General features: G+C 42.5%; 1 protein-coding gene across 3 annotated transcripts in view; it reads right to left on the reverse strand.

Annotated features, from left to right (window-relative positions):
- KATNAL2 (katanin catalytic subunit A1 like 2) overlaps positions 1-19,995 on the reverse strand; it is a 45,352-nt gene that overhangs the window by 20,772 nt on the left and 4,585 nt on the right. For 2 of the 3 annotated variants that reach the window (XM_087927528.1, XM_087927530.1), the window contains exons 2-9: positions 13,960-14,030; positions 13,451-13,617; positions 10,134-10,170; positions 9,098-9,221; positions 6,960-7,055; positions 4,360-4,458; positions 2,471-2,548; positions 1,121-1,219 (exon numbers count right to left, since the gene is read on the reverse strand). In XM_087927528.1, coding sequence (XP_087783654.1) covers positions 1,121-1,219; positions 2,471-2,548; positions 4,360-4,458; positions 6,960-7,055; positions 9,098-9,221; positions 10,134-10,170; positions 13,451-13,617; positions 13,960-14,030 — 771 coding nt within the window. The remainder of the gene's footprint in view (positions 1-1,120; positions 1,220-2,470; positions 2,549-4,359; positions 4,459-6,959; positions 7,056-9,097; positions 9,222-10,133; positions 10,171-13,450; positions 13,618-13,959; positions 14,031-19,995) is intronic. The other variant, XM_087927529.1, reaches the window with a different exon arrangement.

Genomic DNA, 19,995 nt, shown 5'->3' on the forward strand with positions numbered 1-19,995 from the left:
GTATTTACAAGTATGGCAGTGTCCCAGGGTCATGTGAGAATCACTTGCAACCTTCCCAGATGGATTCCGGTGAGCCAAATCAATGAGGGAAGCCTGATTTGTTTAACGACCATGTGATTCACTTAACAACTGCAGTGATTTGCGTAACAATCGTGGCAAAAATGGTTGTAAAAGTCAGGAGTGGCTCACTTAACAGATGCCCTGCTTAGCAACGTAAACTTTGGGCCCAATTGTGGTCATATGTTGAGGACTAGTCCTCGACTTGCGATCACAACTGAGCACAGAATTTATGTGGCTGAGAAATTTGTTAAGTGAATTTCGCTCCATTTTGCGACTTTTCTAGCCACCTTTGTTAAGTGAATCACTGCAGTTCTTATGTTAGTGACACGGTTGTTAAGTGAAGCTATCTTCCACATTGACTTCACTTGCCAGAAAGTCGCAAAAGGGGATCAGATGACCCTGAGACACTGCAGCCATCATAAAAGTGAGTCAGTTGCCAAGCATCCCTATGTAAATCACGCGACCATGGGGATGCTACAACGGTCGTAAGTGTCAAGTCATAAAACATTTTGTATGCACGTTTTATAGTTGACAACAGAAGGAAGGCGGGGCGTTTCAAAGAGGAGGAGGCAGTGTGGAATCGAAAGGACATTCCATTCATATTTTCTTCAAAGACTGATTAGATGACTGAAGCTTCTGCCGTGCAAAAATCTAATTGGAGAGCATGATTGATGACTCTGGGCTATGGACGTTTTTCGTTGGATGATACTCCCAGATTGGTGGGGGGTGGGGGAAGCAGGATCAAGGGTGACAGTAAATTACGTATCTCAGAGTTGACTACGCCCAGATAAATGCCGGACGTAGAATGTTACCTTCAAATAAATCTTTTTTTTAGTTTTGGGAGTGTGGCTCGAGGCTCATGATTTAATTGGAGTTAACTGCCGGAATCCTGACAGACTGCTTTTCCCCCGGATCACAAGTCTCTTTTTTCAGTGCGGTCGTAACTTCCAATGGGCCCTCAATGAACTGTTGTAAGTTGAGGACTACCTGTGTATCTTGGCCACAACAACAGAGGCAATTTTTGTGTGACTTTTGAAAAGTTGGCTCAGCTGCTCCTTACCCTGATGGGATACACAACAGCTTCCTTGACCAACCGCTTGGCTGCGTCAAGTCCGATGATGCAGTTCCACTTCACGTTGGGGTTCTGAAGGTAGATATCCTGCAAGACATGGTTTGATCTCTGTAAAAAAAAACAGGCCTCCCATTTTCCTGGGCAAGCATAATAAAACACGGAGCAAAATACGCTCGGCCGTGCCGTAAAATTAATGGGGGGGCGGAGGAAGCGACACGACAAAGAACAGATGGTTAATGGAGATGCTGTTATGGAGGAGCAGAAGGAAAGAGTCAGCTGTGGCTGAACGACAACTTTCGGCCTCTCTGTCTCTTATTAGTCAAGCTTGGCTGAGTCTACAAAAATCGTCATGATTTCAGCATCAGGCTGGAGGTTTTGGCTGGCTCATTTTTTCTTTAATTCAGGGTGTCCAACCTCAGCAACTTTTAAGACTTGTGGACTTCAATTCCCAGAATTCCCAGACTAGACTAGACTAATAACTTTATTGCCACTTTGAATGTTTGGTGTTGAAACATCAGCTACTCTGTTTCCCCAAAAATACGACCTACCCTGGAAATAAGTCCTAGTTTGATTTTTACATGTGCCACTCAATATAAGGCCTAGTTAAGATCCCACCCACTCCAGAGTGCATGGGTGAAAATTAAGCTAGGGTGGGGATAGGGTGGGTGGGGGGTGGAGCTGCCCTACTACTTACCTTTAGACAGTTGTAGCCAGACCTCGCACACCCTGACACCTGCCTTGCCAACCCATTTCTTCTGCAGCCGGCAAGGCTGGCAAGGCTTTCCTGAAGGCCTCTGGAGCTGATAACAAAGAAGCCTCTGGATCGATCCAGAGCTCTGTTATGGGCTGCAGAGGCCTTCAGGACAGCTTTTCTGGCTGCAGAAGAAGTTCCTGAAGGCCTCTGACAGCGAAAAGGAGGCCGGGGGCAGCATGCACAAGTGAGGTTCGTCAGTGGATGACATCCCCCGAAAATAAGACCTGATGCCTTTTTTTCGGTGGCAAAACAACATAAGACAGGGTCTTATTTTGGGAAACACGGTAGAAAATCACCAAGCTCAGAGAGCACCAAGGACCCCCACACTTCATTAATCATGGTATCTTGGGCTCCGCAAGGGATTGCTTTTTCCAGGCAGATATAAATTATGTAACTTGTAGGACTCCATAAGGTAGGAGCATCTGCTAACATAAGAATGTGAGGCTCAGGCGAGAAAGGTCCCCATTCATATTCCTCCGGTCTCTACTGCTTGACTTTATATCAAGATGGGCAGTAGGATCAGTCCCTCAGTGAATGAGGCTGGAATTCAACAACCATCCTTGGTTTGACAAGAAAAAGCTCACCTTACTGATAACCGTTGCAAGCTCCCTCATTTCAGCTGTCATCCCAAGGAAGGCGCCCAAAGGTTTTAACAGCCGTTCCTGGAAACATGGAAAACACACACCGGTTGCAGAAAATACTGTTTGGGTTGACTCCTGGTCTGTCTATTGTTGACCTCCATTCACCTACCTAAAGAACTAGGCATGTTGTCAGCGTTCCAATGAAACTCCCCATTTCGTTCAGCACTCAGAAACAAAGTTTATCCATGCAAGAATTTATTAAGGAAGTCATGCTGGCACATCTGGGAAAACCCAAATCTGAGAGTTTGGGGTTTTCCCTTCCCAATTGAAAGGTCAGTGTTCCAGCAAACCTCCATTCCACCCAATAACTCTGAGACAGATATCTCTCCAAGGTTCCTTTTACTTGGATAATATCTGGCACCTCTGTAGAATCCCGAATCTGAAAGTTCTGGGTTTCCTTAAAATAAGTAAAAACTACAAAATCCATCCCCTGCACCCATCATCACATCACATGGCCCAATCACTATCCACCCCAAGTTAAGACTTCCCCTCACTTATGCGCAACACAACCTGACCTTGAATCAGAAAAAAAGAATGTTGTTATGTCTAATTAGATAGACCCCAATGAATTTCCCCATCCCACTTTCCCTGGCTCAATTGTGGCAGCGTGGGAGCATCGGATCTCAATATGGCTTCCAAAGCTGACATTATATTCACAAACCCATCCCCTGCACCCACCAGTCCATCACATGGCCCAATCATTCTTCATCCCAACTGGAGACACGCCTCCAGGCACTCCTTTCCCAGTGCAGGGTAACTTGTCCTTGACTTTAGGAGAAGAATGTTGTTATGTCCAATCTTCCACTTCTCTATGAAATCCCCCCTCCCAATTTCCCAGGCGCTAAGATGGAAGCTTCTACATACAATATGGCTTCCAAAGCTGACATATGTAGTCCTTGACTTATAAGTTCATTTAGTGACTGTTCAAAGTTACAGTGGGACTGAAAACAATGACTTGGGACCGTTTTTGACATTTACAATGGTTGTATCATCCCCATGGTCACATAACCAAAACTCAGATGCTTGGCAACTGACTCCTATTTATGACGATCACAGTGTCCCGGGGTCACATGATCCCTTTTTGGGACCTTCTGATAAGCAAGTTCAGTGGGGAAACCAGATTCAGTTAACAACCATAGTTGGGGAAGAAATACAGATGCAAATTTGAGAAGTACTATGAGCAGAGGTGGTATTCAGCAGGTTCTGACCAGTTCTGGAGGACCGGTAGTGGAAATTTTGAACAGTTCAGAGAACCGGCAAATACCACCTCTGACTGGCCCCGCCCCCATCTATTCTCCGCCTCCCAAGTCCCAGCTAATCGACTGGGTCTTCGTTGGTTGCCATGTACAGGAGAACAGAGCTGGAAAGCAAGTTAGTGGGGTAGGGAAGGAATGGGGATTTTGCAATAATCTTCCCCCAGGAGTGAGGAGGGGATGGAGATTTTGCAATATCCTCCCCCAAGCCAAGCCACGCCCACCAAGCCATGCCCACAGAACCAGTAGTAAACAAAATTGAATCCCACCACAGATTATGAAACACATCTGGATTCAATTAATGCAGACCTCCTGACCCTTTTCTTCTAAACAGTGCTTTTTCTCCTCCACAAAGCAAAAATTATTTGGCCATCCTAATTAATTTGGGGGAAATTATTTAAGTGTGAACGCAGTTACTCTCATTCTGCAAAGACACAAAGTAGAGTATTCTGTTTTATATGCTGGAATACACTCTCACACATCAACAGTTCTGATTGGGGTTTTATTTCTAACTGAAATAATTGTTTCGAGAGAACTAATGACTTCTGCCAGCTATTGATTGGAAAGGACGCCACTCACCGAAGGATCTGGATTGCAGTTAAAACTGTGTAGGGAGATTTCACTGGACGCCCCTTTGATAGCATCCTGGATCAGCCCACGGAAATCAATGATTTGGCCCTGTAAGGAGAGAGAAGCAAACACCATTTACTAAGCCTGAACTCCTGGAGTACTTGAGACACTAAACAAGATAGACACAGACTTCAGAGGATAATTAGAACGGCAGAAAAAGCAACTGCTACCAACCTGCCTTCCATTGAGGACCCGTATACTGCACAAGTCAAAAAGAGGGCTGTGAAAATATCTACAGACCTCTCACATCCCAAACATAAACTGTTTCAACTCCTACCCTCAACACAATGCTATAGAGCACTGCACACCAGAACAACTAGACACAAGATCAGTTTTTTTCCCCCAAAGCCATCACTCTGCTAAACAACTAATTCCCAAAACACTGTCAAACTATTTAGTAAGGCTGTATTATTATTATTCTCATCTTATCTATTACCTATCACCTTTTCTACTTACAACTATAACTTTGTTGCTTGTGTCTTTACAATTTATATTGTTTTATTTAGTTTCCTAGTATCATTTGTGTTGATTCCTTATTTAGTATCCTATGACTATCAGTGTTATATCTTATGATTCTTGATGAATGTATTGTTATAATGACCATGATCATGATTTATCACTTATACTTTTTATGTACAATGAGAGCTTGTGCACCAGAGACAAATTCCCTGTGTGTCCGATCACACTTGGCTAATAAAGAATTATATTCTATTTCTATTATTTCTATTTCTGTTATTTCTATTTCTATTCCATTCCATTCCATTCCATTCCATGTTCTGTTCTATTCTATTCTATTCTATTCTATTCTATTCCATTCCATTCTATTCTATTCCATTCCATTCCATTCCATTCCATTCCATTCCATTCCATGTTGTTCTATTCTATTCTATTCTATTCCATTCCATGTTGTTCTGTTCTGTTCTATTCTATTCTATTCTATTCTATTCTATTCCATTCCATGTTCTATTCTATTCTATTCTATTCTATTCTATTCTATTCTATTCTATTCTATTCCATTCCATTCCATTCCATATTTTCTATTCTGTTCTGTTCTATTCTTTTATATTCCATTCCATTCCATTCATTCATTCTATTCCATTCCATTCCATGTTCTGTTCTATTCTATTGTGTTGTATTCTGTTGTATTGTATTGTATTCCATTCCATGTTCTGTTCTGTTCTGTTCTGTTCTGTTCTGTTCTGTTCTACTCTACTCTACTGTACTCTACTCTACTCCAAAAATACATCAAGCTAAACCAGAGAAACAACCTCCATTGGTCACAAAGGCTAGAGTCGATCATGTAATGTTTCTCAACCTTAGCCATTTCAAGTAGGTTTATGAATACAGTAGCCCTTGAATTACAACTATTCAAACTTACGGCACTGAAAAAAGTGACTCATGACAGTTTTTTTTCACTTAGGACCGTTGCAGCATCCCCCCTGGTCACATGATCAAAATCCAGACATTTGGCAACTGACTCGTATTTATGACCATTGCAGTGTCCCGGGGACATGTGATCCCCTTTTGCAACCTTCTGATGAGCAGTCAATGGGGAAGCCAGATTCACTTAACAATGATGTTACTAACTTAACAACTGCAGTGATTCGCTTAAAAGTCGTAAAATGAGGGCAAAACTCACTTAACAAATGTCTCACTTAGGAACATGAAATTTGGGGCTCAATGGTGGTCGTACGTCGAGGACTACCTGTATACTAAAAACCATCGGCTCCCATGTTGATTTCTATCTCCACTGCAATTCCTTTTTTTCCCCACTTCCCAAAAATCTTTCCCCTTCCCCAAAAGGAGGACAGGAAGTCCTTGACTTACAGCCCTTGGTTTAGTGGCCCTTCAAAGATACAAAGGCACTGGAAAGAATGACTTATGACTCGGTCCTTACACTGACCTGCCTGAAAAATCCACCTATTGATGGTGGTTTTAGAATCCTGGTGCAATGGTGGGCTGCAAATTTTTTTTAACGACCGGTTCTCTGGCTGAGTAGGCGTGGCCAGTTGGTCATGTGACTGGGTGGGTGATGTCACTCATCCCACCCAGCTCTGCTTCCTGGCCACTCGCCTCAAAGGAACAGGTAGGATTCAGTCGGTTAGGGCTAATCCCACCATTCACTCCCACCCCTTTTTTGGCCTGTTTTTGAGCTGTTTTCAGGATGATTTTGGCTGGAAAAACAGTCTGAAAAATGTCCGAAAAATGACTTAAAAACAGGCCATTTGGGGGCCTTTTTCAGGCAATGTTTCACCCCCCAAACGGCCCAAAATCCATGTCCTGGGGTCATGTGATCACTATTTGTGATCTTTGCAGCTGGATTCCCTTAATGACCACATGATTCACTTAACAACTGTAGCAAAAATGGTCATAAAATCAGACACAACTCAACAACCTCCTTGCTTGGCAGTGGAAATTATGTTCCCAATTGTGGCCGTAAGTCAGGAACGGCCTATATATTAAACAACCCTCAAGATGTCTACAAGTCTTTCCCCTTGAACGCCTCAATGTTACCTAAGACCCTTAAGGTTTATAGGATTTTGACTAACTCTTTTAGAAAGAGGGCCTTCTCCACCGCCTTTGTGGATTGCAGATACATTTAAACCAAATTCCGATGCGACTCGACTTAAAGGACCTTCATTCTCCTGTAAGGGGAAAAATAGATATAATTATGAAGTTAGTGAGAGCCAGTTGGGTCTATTGATTAAGGCACTGGGTTACAAAGTGGGAGACCGTGAGTTCGTCCCATCTTAGCCATGAAAGCCAGCTGGGTGACTTTGGGCTAATCCGCAGGATAACATGTATTCTAGTCCTGCCTTAACCATATAAAGCCAGTTGAGAGACTTCGGCCAATCATCAGGAGACGGTGAGTTCTAATCCTGCCTTGGCATGAAAGCCAGTTGGATGACTTTGGGCCAATCACCAGGAGAACATGTGTTCTAGTCCCGCCTTAACCATATAAAGCCAGTTGGGAGACTTTGAGCCAGTCACCAGGAGAACATGTATTCTAGTCCCGCCTTAACCATATAAAGCCAGTTGAGAGACTTTGGCCAATCACCAGGAGACGGTGAGTTCTAATCCTGCCTTGGGCATGAAAGCCAGTTGGGTGACTTTGGGCCAATCACCAGGAGAACATGTGTTCTAGTCCCGCCTTAGGCATGAAAGCCAGTTGGGTGACTTTGAGCCAATCACCAGGAGAACATGTGTTCTAGTCCCGCCTTAGGCATGAAAGCCAGTTGGGTGACTTTGGGCCAATCACCAGGAGAACATGTGTTCTAGTCCCGCCTTAGGCATGAAAGCCAGTTAGGAGACTTTAGGCCAATCACCAGGAGAACATGTGTTCTAGTCCCGCCTTAGGCATGAAAGCCAGTTGGGAGACTTTAGGCCAATCACCAGGAGAACATGTGTTCTAGTCCCGCCTTAGGCATGAAAGCCAGTTAGGAGACTTTAGGCCAATCACCAGGAGAACATGTGTTCTAGTCCGCCTTAGGCATGAAAGCCAGTTGGGTGACTTTGGGCCAATCACCAGGAGAACATGTGTTCTAGTCCGCCTTAGGCGTGAAAGCCAGTTGGGAGACTTTGGGCCAATCACCAGGAGAACATGTGTTCTAGTCCCACCTTAGGCATGAAAACCAGCAGGGTGACTTTGGGCCAATCACCAGGAGAACATGTGTTCTAGTCCCGCCTTAGGCATGAAAGCCAGTTAGGAGACTTTAGGCCAATCACCAGGAGAACATGTGTTCTAGTCCCGCCTTAGGCATGAAAGCCAGTTGGGTGACTTTGGGCCAATCACCAGGAGAACATGTGTTCTAGTCCCGCCTTAGGCGTGAAAGCCAGTTGGGAGACTTTGGGCCAATCACCAGGAGAACATGTGTTCTAGTCCCACCTTAGGCATGAAAACCAGCAGGGTGACTTTGGGCCAATCACCAGGAGAACATGTGTTCTAGTCCCGCCTTAGGCATGAAAGCCAGTTGGGAGACTTTGGGCCAATCACCAGGAGAACATGTGTTCTAGTCCCACCTTAGGCATGAAAACCAGCAGGGTGACTTTGGGCCAATCACCATGAGACGCTGATTTCTAGTCCTGCCTTAACCATGAAAGCCAGCTGGGAGACTTTGGGCCAGTCACTCCCTCCCAGCTCAACCCACTCCAGAGGGTTGTTGTTGTGAGAAAATAAGAAGGAGAAAGTGTATCTGATATATTTATCACCTGGAGTTATTTAATAAATAACAACAATAGTAATAATAATAATAATATTAATAAAAATATGGGATACCAATAAATAAAATAATAATTAAAATTATTGCTTCGTATGCAGTTAGTCCTTTACATGAAGAAGGCATAGTGGATATATTCACCACCTTGAGTTGTTTGAAAAAATAATTATTATGGGATGCCAATAAATAAAATAGCAAATAATTTAAAAATATTGCTTCGTAAGCCGGGAGCCCTTGACTTGCAACCGTTTATTTAGTAACCGTTCAAAGTTACAACGGCCCTGAAAAAAGTGACTTACAACCAGTTCTCCCCCTTAAGAGTGTTACAGCATCCTCACAGTCACGTGATCGAAATTCGGACGCTTGGCCTTGTATTTATGGTGGTTGCAGCATCCAACAACAGCCGTTTGTGACTTTCCCAGCTGGCCTCTGACAAGTGAAAGCAGGAAACCAACGCAAGGGAGATTTACCTGCTTCAGATTTTCTTTGCAGAAGGCTTTGAGCTCTTCTACTCTTTTGGGTGACACTTTCGACTGGGGCCTCCCCTGATGTTGGCTAATCTTGGGGAGATTCCGGCATGTGCTGCTGGGGCCCCTAGATGGGAAAAACGGATTTCAGTTGAGTCTACCCGTTCTATACTATCTATGTAGCTATGTATCGATCTACTGTATCTATCTACTCTATCCTTCCATCCACCTATTTATCTATTATCTATCATTATCTGTCTACCTGTCCATCCATCCATCAATCTATCTATCCATCCATCCATCATCTATCTGTCTGTCTGTCTATCATCTATCAATCTATTATCTATCATTACCCAACCATCCATCCATCATCTGTCTGTCTGTCTATCTGTCATCTATCAATCTATTATCTATCATTATCCAACCATCCATCCATCATCTATCTGTCTGTCTATCATCTATCAATCTATTATCTATCATTATCCAACCATCCATCCATCATCTGTCTGTCTATCTATCTATCTGTTATCTATCAATCTATTATCTGTCATTATCCAACCATCCATCATCTGTCTGTCTATCTATCAATAATCTATCAATCTATCATCTATCATTATTTATCCACCTATCATCTATCAATCTATCTATCCATCATCTATCTACCTATCATCTATCTATCTTCTATTTACCTATTATGTATCATTATCCATCCATCCATCAGCTACCATCTATCAGTCATCAATCAATCAATCAATCAATCTATCTATCTGTCTCTGTCTGTCTATTTATCTATGATCTATCTATCTATCCATCCATCCATCCATCATCTATCTATCAATCTCTCATATATCTATCTATCCATCCAGCATCTATCATCTATCCATCCATCTAGCTATCCACCCATCCACAAGACTTAACACATTGAATACAAATACCATTTGCATTTCACAAGTGGAGGGGAAAAAAATTAAATGAATCAATAAATGTGGCTAGTGAAGAATTATTACCAAATGCTATCCAGCAGCTACACTGTTCTTACCTTTTTGCTTTCCCTCCACTTCTTGGTTTATTATCTGCTGTGGAAGAGGAGAAAGACAGCAGTTAAAAAAGAGGAAGAAGGAAATATTACTTGGAACAGAAGCAAAGATGTTCTCGAGTTTGTGTCATGCTCTGGTTTGCTATCTGTTTGTGGTGGGAGGTCCGGCTTCTTGAACTCAATGCCCACTGCTACACATACCTACAGGGATTTAGAAGGAAAAGAACAAACTTTATTCCAGGTGAACATTCCAAGAAACCTGGGCTGTAGGCAGTAAAAATCTAGAAAGAACCTGCTGGGCAGTTACCTTGCTCGAAGCAAAGACACAAATGCCAGGGAAGTGACAGGAAAGGAGTTCAATTAAATCCTTGTTTCCCAAACTTTAGCACATGTGGACTTCGAGTCCCAGAATTCCACAATCAGCACAGCCGTTGCTAAGAATCCCGCCAGTTGAAGTCCACACAACTTATAATGGGGAATGTTTGATTAGATGAAATTCTTTTGGTCCCTTGCAAACCTTGATGCCATGATTCTATTAAAGCTTGCTCCAGTTGGGTGCAGTACGTCAGCAGAGCAGCCCTGACAAAAATAGGACCTGCTCAGTTTTCTCCTTGCATTGGATAAAAAAAGGTTTGCATCCAAGCTTGGTAGTGATGGGAACCAGTCTGGTCTAGCAGTGAAGGTGATGGCCTGGGCCAATAGATGGTGAGTTCTGCCTTAGACATGAAAGCTGGCTGGATGACTCGATCCTAGGAGCCTGTGAGTTCTAGTCCTGCATTAGGCATGAAAGTCAATTGGGTGAGTCTATCATCAGGAGCCTGTGAGTTCTAGTCCTGCCTTAGATATGAAAACCAGCTGGATGACTTTGGGTTGAACACCCTATGAGTTCTAGTCCTGCATTAAGCATGAAAGCCAGCTGGGTGACTTTGAGTCCATCACCAGGAGGATGTGAGTTCTAGTTCTGCCTTAAGACATGAAAGCTGGCTGGGTGACTTTAGGTCGATCATAGGAGCCTGTGTGTTGTAGTATGACATTGGGAATGAAAACCAGTTGGGTGACTTTGGACCAATCATCAGGAGACTGTATCTTCTAATCTCCCCTTAGGCGTGAAAACTGACTGGGTGACTTGGGGCAATCACTCTCTCTCTCTCTCTCTCTCTCAGTCCAACCAACCTCACAGGGTGGCAAAAAATGGAGGAGGAAGGGAGTATGTACATTCACTGCCTTGAGTTACTTATAAAGTGATAAAGGTGGGATAAAAATCAAATAGATAACTAAAATGAGTTCCACTAAAGAAGCCACACCCCATATAAGTTTCTGCTCCACCATGTGGTGGACTCAAGGTCCATCCCACCCCTGAAAGGACCTAATGGTAAAGACTGCAACAACGACACCATTAAAGCCAACCTCTTTAACACATTCTTTGGCTCAGTATGTGTAAATAGCAATGGACCATGCCCAGTATTTCCTAGTCAAACCACAGAAAACTACAATGATCTAATACATATCGATTTTACAGAAGACAATGTTGAAAAAGCACTACACAATCTAAAACCATCTCTATCTATTCAACCGGATGGAATATGTGCCTACTTCTTTAAAAAGCTATCCACTGCCATAGCTGAACCTCCAAGCATAATCTTTGAAAAATCTTTCAGGACCAGCTCCTTGCCAAAACTATGGTCACAAGCCACGGTCACCCCCATCTTCAAAAAGGGAGACCCCAGCCTAGTTGAAAATTACAGACCAATCTCCTTATGCTGCGTCACCTGTAAAGTCATGGAATCAATTATTAACCAATCCATTATCCTCCACTTAGAGACAAACAACCAACTCTCTAATAAACAATGTGGTTTCAGGAAAAAAACTATCCTGTAATCTGCAACTCTTACACTGCAAAAACATATGGACTACACAACTTGACCAGGGCAAAGCAATAGACGCAATCTACATAGACTTCTGTAAAGCTTTTGATTCAGTGGTACATGACAAACTACTCCTAAAACTAAAATCTTATGGTATCTTTGGACACCTATATAACTGGATAGAAGCATTCCTGTCAAACAGACAACAAATGGTCAAAATTGGGAGTGTCCTATCAAATTCTGTACCTGTCAACAGTGGTGTCCCCCAAGGCAGTGTTCTAGGACCAGCTCTCTTCATACTCTACATAACTGACTTCTGTGATTATATCAAGAGCAACTGCGTTCTTTTCGCTCATGATGTAAAGCTATTCAACACCACAGACAATACTACTACCTCCAAAAAGACCTTGACTATGTATCAGAATGGTCAAACAAATGGCAACTTCAAATCTCAACAAATAAATGCTCTGTCTTACATATTGGCAAAAAAAAATAAAATACAATATAAAAAAATAATATAAAATACAAGCTAAATAGTCAAGACCTTGTTGATGATCCAAACTCTGTCAAGGACCTTGGAGTACTCATCTCTAATGATCTAAGTGCTAGAGCCCACTGTCACTACATAGCCAAAAAGGCGTTGTTGTTAATCTAATCCTACGTAGCTTCTTCTCTGGTAATATCACACTACTAACTAGAGCATACAAAACATTTGCTAGACCAATACTCGAATACAGCTCATCAGTCTCGAACCCGCATTACGTATCTGATATTAACACAGTTGAGAAAGTCCAGAAATATTTCACAAGAAAAGTTCTCCACTCCTCTACTCATTTGCAGAATACCTTATGCCTCCAGACTTGAAACTCTAGACCTAGAAAACCTAGACTACGCCGCCTTCGGTCCAATCTAAATATAGTATATAAAATCATACATTGCAATGTCCTACCTGCAAATGAATACTTTAGCTTAAATCATAACAATACAAGAGCGCACAATAGATACAAACTCAAGATTAACCGCACCAAAATTGATTGCAGAAAATATGACTTCAGCAACAGAGTGGTCAATGTCTGGAATACTCTACCTGACTCTATAGTTTCTTCCCCAAACCCAAAAAACTTTAACCTTAGACTGTCTACTATTGACCTCACCCCTTTCCTAAGAGGCCTGCAGGGGTTGTGCATAAGCGCACCAATTGTGCCTACTGTCCCTGTCCTATTGTTTCTTTTTTTTTTATTCATATCCATTTCATGTGTTCATAATCATGCTTATACTTATACTTGTATCTTGTAAGTGATTGACAAATCAAATAAATAAATAAATGTGGAAGGGCCAATATGCCAGAGTGGCAAACCATTGTTTACTCTTTAACAGAGTTCCTTCGGAGGTGGAGGTTCTGTATTAGTGGCAGAGACAACTTTTAAAAAGTTCTGTCTGAGCAACGCAACGTACTGGAGTCAACAACTTTCTTGGTAATCTTGGGGTACTTTTGGAACTTGACGTAGTAGTAGCTTTCATATTCCATCAAAATGGTCTCCAGATCGACGTTGTCGCACACTTCAAAGCGGCACAGCCCAAATTTCGTTTCTTGTTCCAGTGCGTTAGCAGCATCTACGTACCTGGGAGTGACAGATTTAGAAAGTTTCAGTGTATGAGTAGAATAGTAGCTTGAGAATGGTAGTCATTTACGACACGAGTGTTATACAGTGGGGGGGAAAAGGACAAAATATAAAATACGATCAGGATCGCCATTCAGGAATCGATTATTTCTGAATTTTTTTTCCGTATGCGGAGTTGGATTTCAACACCCATCGTGCTGAGTCACATTGGCTGGGACTGATGGGAGCTCTAGTAGGGAAGAAAGCTGAACTTCATTATCAGAGACCCTGCGAAGTTCGCTTATTATGGCAACAATCACAAGTTTTAGTCATCTGTATCTTGTAAAGCCAATGAATGCTTACCCTTCTTCCGTTAAATAATGTAAAATCAAAATAAGGAGATTTTTGCGCCGGGCTTCTGTTCGTGTGTGTTCCTACAAAAAAGAAAAGAAAAAGAAAATCATAAAAAGATATAGCTCCGTAAAGCATGCATTAATGACTTTGCATTCACTTTTTTTGAATCAGCTTTCCTGATGGAAACAAGAGTTTCTTAGGAACTGGAGCACCACCTAGTGGCTCTAAATGGAAATGCTCTTTTTTATTATTATTCAATGCCTTTTAGAAAATTAGTGTTTTAATTCTCGGAAAGTTGGAAGAAAGAGGTCAGCTGGAAGCAAGGTGGATAAAGTTTAACTCAACTGCAGCAGCAATGGGTGCATCATTGGAAGATATGAAGGGCCAGGCTGGGGACAGAGCTATTCCAGATTGACTTGATGGCACATCAATCTAGCAATCATAAACTAAATTTCTCACTCATAATTTTTCGGGTTTATCTCAGCAGCTGAGGGTTAGAAGGGAAGAAAGGGGGGGGGGGGGTTATAGAGTAATCCTCGAGTTACGACCACAACTGAACCCAACATTCATGCTGCTAAGTGTAACCTTTGTTAGGTGAGTTTGTCCCATTTTACGATGTTTCTTGCCACTCTTGTTAAGTGAATCATCGCATTTGTTAAGATAATAACACGGTTGTTAAATGAATCTGGTTTCCCCACTGACTTTGCTTGTCAGAAGGTTGCAAAAGGGGATCATGTGGCCCCGGAGACACTACAACCATCATAAATATGAACCACTTGCCAAGCATTGAATTTTGGTCACGTGAGCCCAAGGACGCTGCAACGGTCCTAGGAGTGAAAAATGGTGGTAAGTCACTTTTTCCAGTGCCGCTGTAACTTTAAATTTTGCAGCGATAATTCAGCGCCAGAAAAATAAACACAGAAGGCTGATGCTTCATTTAACATCTTTATAAACATAATAAGTAGATTTTACAAACCAGTTGTAGATTTCTCCAACATAGAGCAAACTCAAACAGAAACACGTTGCAAGTAACTCTCAGCAGAGCAGACAACAGCTTCACTTTAGTTCAGCAGGCAAGCAAGAGGAGAGAAAGAGTTTCACCTTCAATAGACAGACTCAGAGCTCAACAGAGCTGCTGAGCTTAATTGTTGTGGTTAGCCGGCAGCAGGTGCGGATGGCCGAGGAGAGCGAGGACTCAGATGAGGGGCCAGGACCATAAGGGAGTGGACTGCTGCCTTCAGAGATTGTGGGGGCTGACAGCAGCGATGAGGAGGTTCCCAAGGAGCCTGTGCCAAGTGCACATGCACGCAGGATTGCTTGTAGGAAAGAGCAGTTACAACAGCACGGGCGACTCGAGAGTAAGGCTGCAAGGTAATAGCCTCTCTTTCAAGAAGATAAAAGCTAGCTGTGAAACGAACGTACTTTGCAGAAGGCAAAGACGTTTTGAAACTCCAGCCTCGTGGACATTCTAGTATCCTGAGTTTGTATTTGAAGATTCTTGTATTGCAAATTATTTCTTGTCTGTTATCTTTTGGCAAGCCTCGCACAGTTTGGCGAGGCTTGTGCTTATAACAGGTAATTATTTTGTAAAAGCATTACAAGGTTTCTGTTCTTTTTGGATTGTATTTGATTTGTCGGAAAAGGGTGTGCGTCAGAACATTAATATAGAGCCACGCTTAAGCTACTTCTAGCTTCAGTTTCCAAAACAGTCCTCATTGGCTGACTTAGTTGTTATGCCTATTCATTGGCTGACCTCGCTACCATGCTCTATTCCAGTTGAGGAATATACTCTGACACTTTGAATGGTCACTAAATGAACTGTTGTTAAGTCAAGGACTACCTGGATTTTAAGGAGCTCTCAAGGATCACAGGGACTTTGTTAAGCTAAAATCCTAATAAGGTAAGGAGGAAAATGAAGCTAAACCCTGAAAATTCAGAAGATTTCCTGAATCGAGATCATTACTTTCTGGATCAAGCAAACTTTCTGGAGCCACATCGCAACCGTCTCTCCTGTGAAGCCTGTGTCCCTTGCCAGTGTTGAACCTGTATGCCCTCCCATCTCTTATCTAGTTTTATACCACATCCTTCCCTCCGTATATTAAGACGATGCTGCCATGGTTTGTAAATTGCAACGTATTTTGAGAATTTAGGAAGCCATTTTGCAGACAATACAAATAGTCCTTGACATACAAACCTAGAGAAGCCTGCCCGATACAGTTGTAGGTCATTGTGGTCATAAAAGGGGTCGGTCACATGACTGAGTTTTATCATAGTTTTTCATGGCAGTCATTAAGCGAACACGCAGTCCTTAAGCAAGCCAATGATTTACTATGGGCACATGCTAAAAACCGGAAACGCCGGTTTTCAGCGAAACATCATAGAATGTGGTCACATGATCGCAGGGGGTTGCAAATAGTCACACATGTGGAAGTGTTGCTCAGTGCCTGGAGTTTGGTCACGTGACTGCAGAGGGTGCCCATTGGAACTTCGATTCTGGGTTGTGTCTTCTTTTCAGGTTGGTTGAAAGTTTGAACCGTTGTTAAGTGACCGGTTGAAACTCAAGGACTACCTATATGGCACACGCTATCCAAACCATGTTAACAAATGAGTACGCTGCATGTTATCCTTAGCGAAGCGTGCAAACCAGCACCTGCATTTTCTACATTTGGACGAGGAAAGCACGCATCTTTCTCCTTCTGTCCTGGCCACTTTTTACAGAGGCAGGATCGAGGGCATTTTAACAAATTGCATCCATGTTTGGTTTGGTGGCAGCAGTGCCTCCAATAGAAAGTCCCTACAGAGAGTGGTGAGGACAGTGGAGATTACAAGAAGCTCGCTTCCTGTTATTCAGGATGCTGCTTATAAGTGCTATGTGCTTAGAGTTCGAAGCATTGTTAGAGACCCCACATACCCACTTTGTGGTCTGTTTCTGTTGCTCCCCTCTGGGAGGAGGGTTTCGAAGTATTTCTAGCAGGACTTCCAGATTCTGTAACAGCTTTGTTCCCTATGCAATCTGTCTGGTAAACTCGCAAAGTTTGTTCTTCTCGCCATGTACACGTATACATCTGAACTAGACTGTGTTGTTTCTCTGCGTCATATCATATATGTGGGTATATGCAGAATGGTTATCTTTTGAGAGCTGAATGCGACGAACTTTTATTTTAATGTACACTGATTACTAGCGCACATTTAAAGTGACAATAAAGTTTTTATTCTATATTATGGGATACTAGCAGGAGTCAGGGAACTGACTGATTGGAAAATGAATACCACAACTGCGAGATTATTTCCAATATCACTTGTTCAGCAGTGAGGTTCACGCTGGAAGAAGTTTAGCAAACTATATGAGAAGGGCCTGCTGGGGCATTTCTGTTCCTTCTGTTTTAATTGGTTTCCCTCTTGGTTCTACTACATCCATCAGCTTTTTCCCCCTAAATTTCGGTCCCCGATACTCTATAACGTATTGTTCATATTCTCAGATGAAACAAGCCACATTACAAACACGCATCTGCATTTGAGAGTGAAGTGTGCAATCAACAAACATCCATGTGGATTTTTACATTCTACATAATTTGTCCCAACCACAAGATTAATTCTTTATCAAATAAACAACAACCAGAATTAATATGAGCCTTTGAGCTGCTAAAAATAAACGGTTACTATAGAAGCCGTAGAACTTGTACATGCATAAAAGAACCGAAACCCTTAAAGAACAAAACCTTAGTTAAAATTCAGTTTAGGTTTATACTGATTTACTCTTGCTCCTTTAATTGCTGTGCGGAATGCCACCATGTTTACAGCTATTGGTATTTCAATAGAGGTTTAAGTGTTTAAAGTTTAATAAGCTCCCAGTCCTAGAATGAAAAAAATGGGTGTAATTAAAATTTCAATTACTGTAAGAGATTTTTGGTCCATACGATTAATAAAAGCTTAAGGCACTTAAACAGGAACTGGTTTTAAATGCTAAAAGCGTTTCCCTAATTAGCTTTAATGCTTACAGAGCACACATTATTCATTTCTTAAAATGCCACACATTGTTTCCCTTTGCAGCTGCCAGTCGATGAATTAGGGTGCAATCAAGATTTAGCCATACAATCAGATAAATTTCGTCCAGCCTTTTTTTTTTTCCTTTCCCTCTTCTTAAATGGTGCGGAGATTGTTCCTCCAATTTTAATAGTCCGGGCCTAGTTTGTTCAGCGTTTATCATGGACATTCTGGTGCCTCTTTTCCATCTTCAAGAAGGCACACGAGCACTATTAAAAAATCGATTCCTGAATTGAAATGAAAATAAAGTGGGTTCAATGCATGTGTGTCAAAGCCTTCAGAAAAATGTTATGACCGTATTCTATAAAAGCCACCTTCTCTACCAGGGCCTGATAACAGAATAACAGAGTGGGAAGGGACCTCAGAGATCTTCTAGTCCAACCACTGCTCAAGCAGGAAACACTAAGCCATTTCAGACAAATGGGTGTTGTCATGCCCGTTAGAATCTGACTCCGAGGGAGAGGAGAAACAGCCGACAGGGAGTGAGAGTGTGGCTCCGGAGGTTGTGGAGGAAACTGGGGAAGGGCACAGGCCGGCTAGGCAGTTGGAGGAAGACCCAGGCCCATCCCCTTTTCATCCTAGGGCACGCAGGGAGGAGCAGATAAGGGAGAAACATGGACGGTGTGGTCTACAGGGGAGGAAAGGGCCCTGATCCCCTTCATGGGCTGCAGCTGGGAGGACTGTTTAAAAGGACAAACTGCACATGACCTAGTACTGGAAGCAAAGCATGGAATAATTATAGTCTGTCAGTTCTTCACTGAGTTCTGGCATCCTTCCCAGTGTGTGTATGTCAATATCTGGGGACATCTTCAAGCCCTTATACTGCCTTGTCTTATTAAGTGCTTCAGTGTGGTTTGTGTTGTTGTTGTTTTTCTGTTTATAATTTATATGCATTTTGAGTTTGAATGGAATTTCTTCCTTTTGGTAACTGTTGGTGGGGGAGTTTTTTTTCTCCAGTCAATGATAATTGGTCCTTGGAGGCCAAGTTGAAGGAATTAAAGGGACTTCACCTATTTTTGTGATTTTGTTGATTTTGTATCCCACCCTGGGTCATCACAGGTGTTCAATGTCTGCATAAAGATGACAGCTCCCATCATTCCCTAGCTGGCCAGTTGGCTAGGATGGAGGCTGATGGGATATGTAATTGGCACATCTGAGGGGCATCGAGATAGGAAAGGAAGACAGCCAGTTAAGTAGATACAGCTGTTCTGACCCAAACCCTTTTCCAATAAAACAAACAATAACCAAAGGTAACAGAAACCTTTTAATGAGTCTTAGGAATCCCCAGTTAAAAGGCTGCTGCAAACTAATTAACTTTGATAAGCACGAGCCTCACCAAAACTGTGTGAGACTGCCAAGAATCACAGATAAGAAATATTTCACAACACAAGAGTCTTCAAATACCAACTAAGATACTGTAACATCCACGAGGCTGAGTTTCAAAACGTCTTTGCTTCCTGCAAAGAACGTTCGCTTCACAGCTGGCTTTTATCTTCTTGAAGGAGGGGCTATTACCTTGCAGCCTTACTCCTAAGTTGCCCGTGCTGCTGCAGCTATTCTTTCCTACGAGCAGCCCTGCACGCTCGTGCAATTGGCACAGGCTCCTCGGGAACCTCCTCATTGCTGCTGCCAGCCCCTCAATCTCTGAAGGCAGCAGTCCACTCCCTAATGGTCCTTGACCCTCATCTGAGTCCTCGCTCTCCTCAGCCGTCCGCACCTGCTGCCGGCTAACCACAACAACAGCGCAGGGGAGAAGTATCAAGTACTACAAAGAACCTGCTCAGTACTTTTGGGGGAAGCTAGGTTAGAACATATACTTTGGAATGTTTCTGCAACGTAGGATGAACTATGCAATCTTCTTGATTGCACTACAGAATGAAAAACTGAGTGGGGAAGTTTTACAATGAGAGATAAATAGAAGAACCTGAAAGGGGAAGAAGATAAAGAGAAAAAGATGTCATTGTTCCTAGAGTTTGCTCCATTCAGAAATCAGGCTTTGCA

The sequence above is a fragment of the Pseudonaja textilis genome, chromosome 2 (assembly GCF_049901715.1).
Source record: "Pseudonaja textilis isolate UNSWEBS1 chromosome 2, rPseTex1.2, whole genome shotgun sequence".
NCBI lineage: Eukaryota > Metazoa > Chordata > Lepidosauria > Squamata > Elapidae > Pseudonaja > Pseudonaja textilis.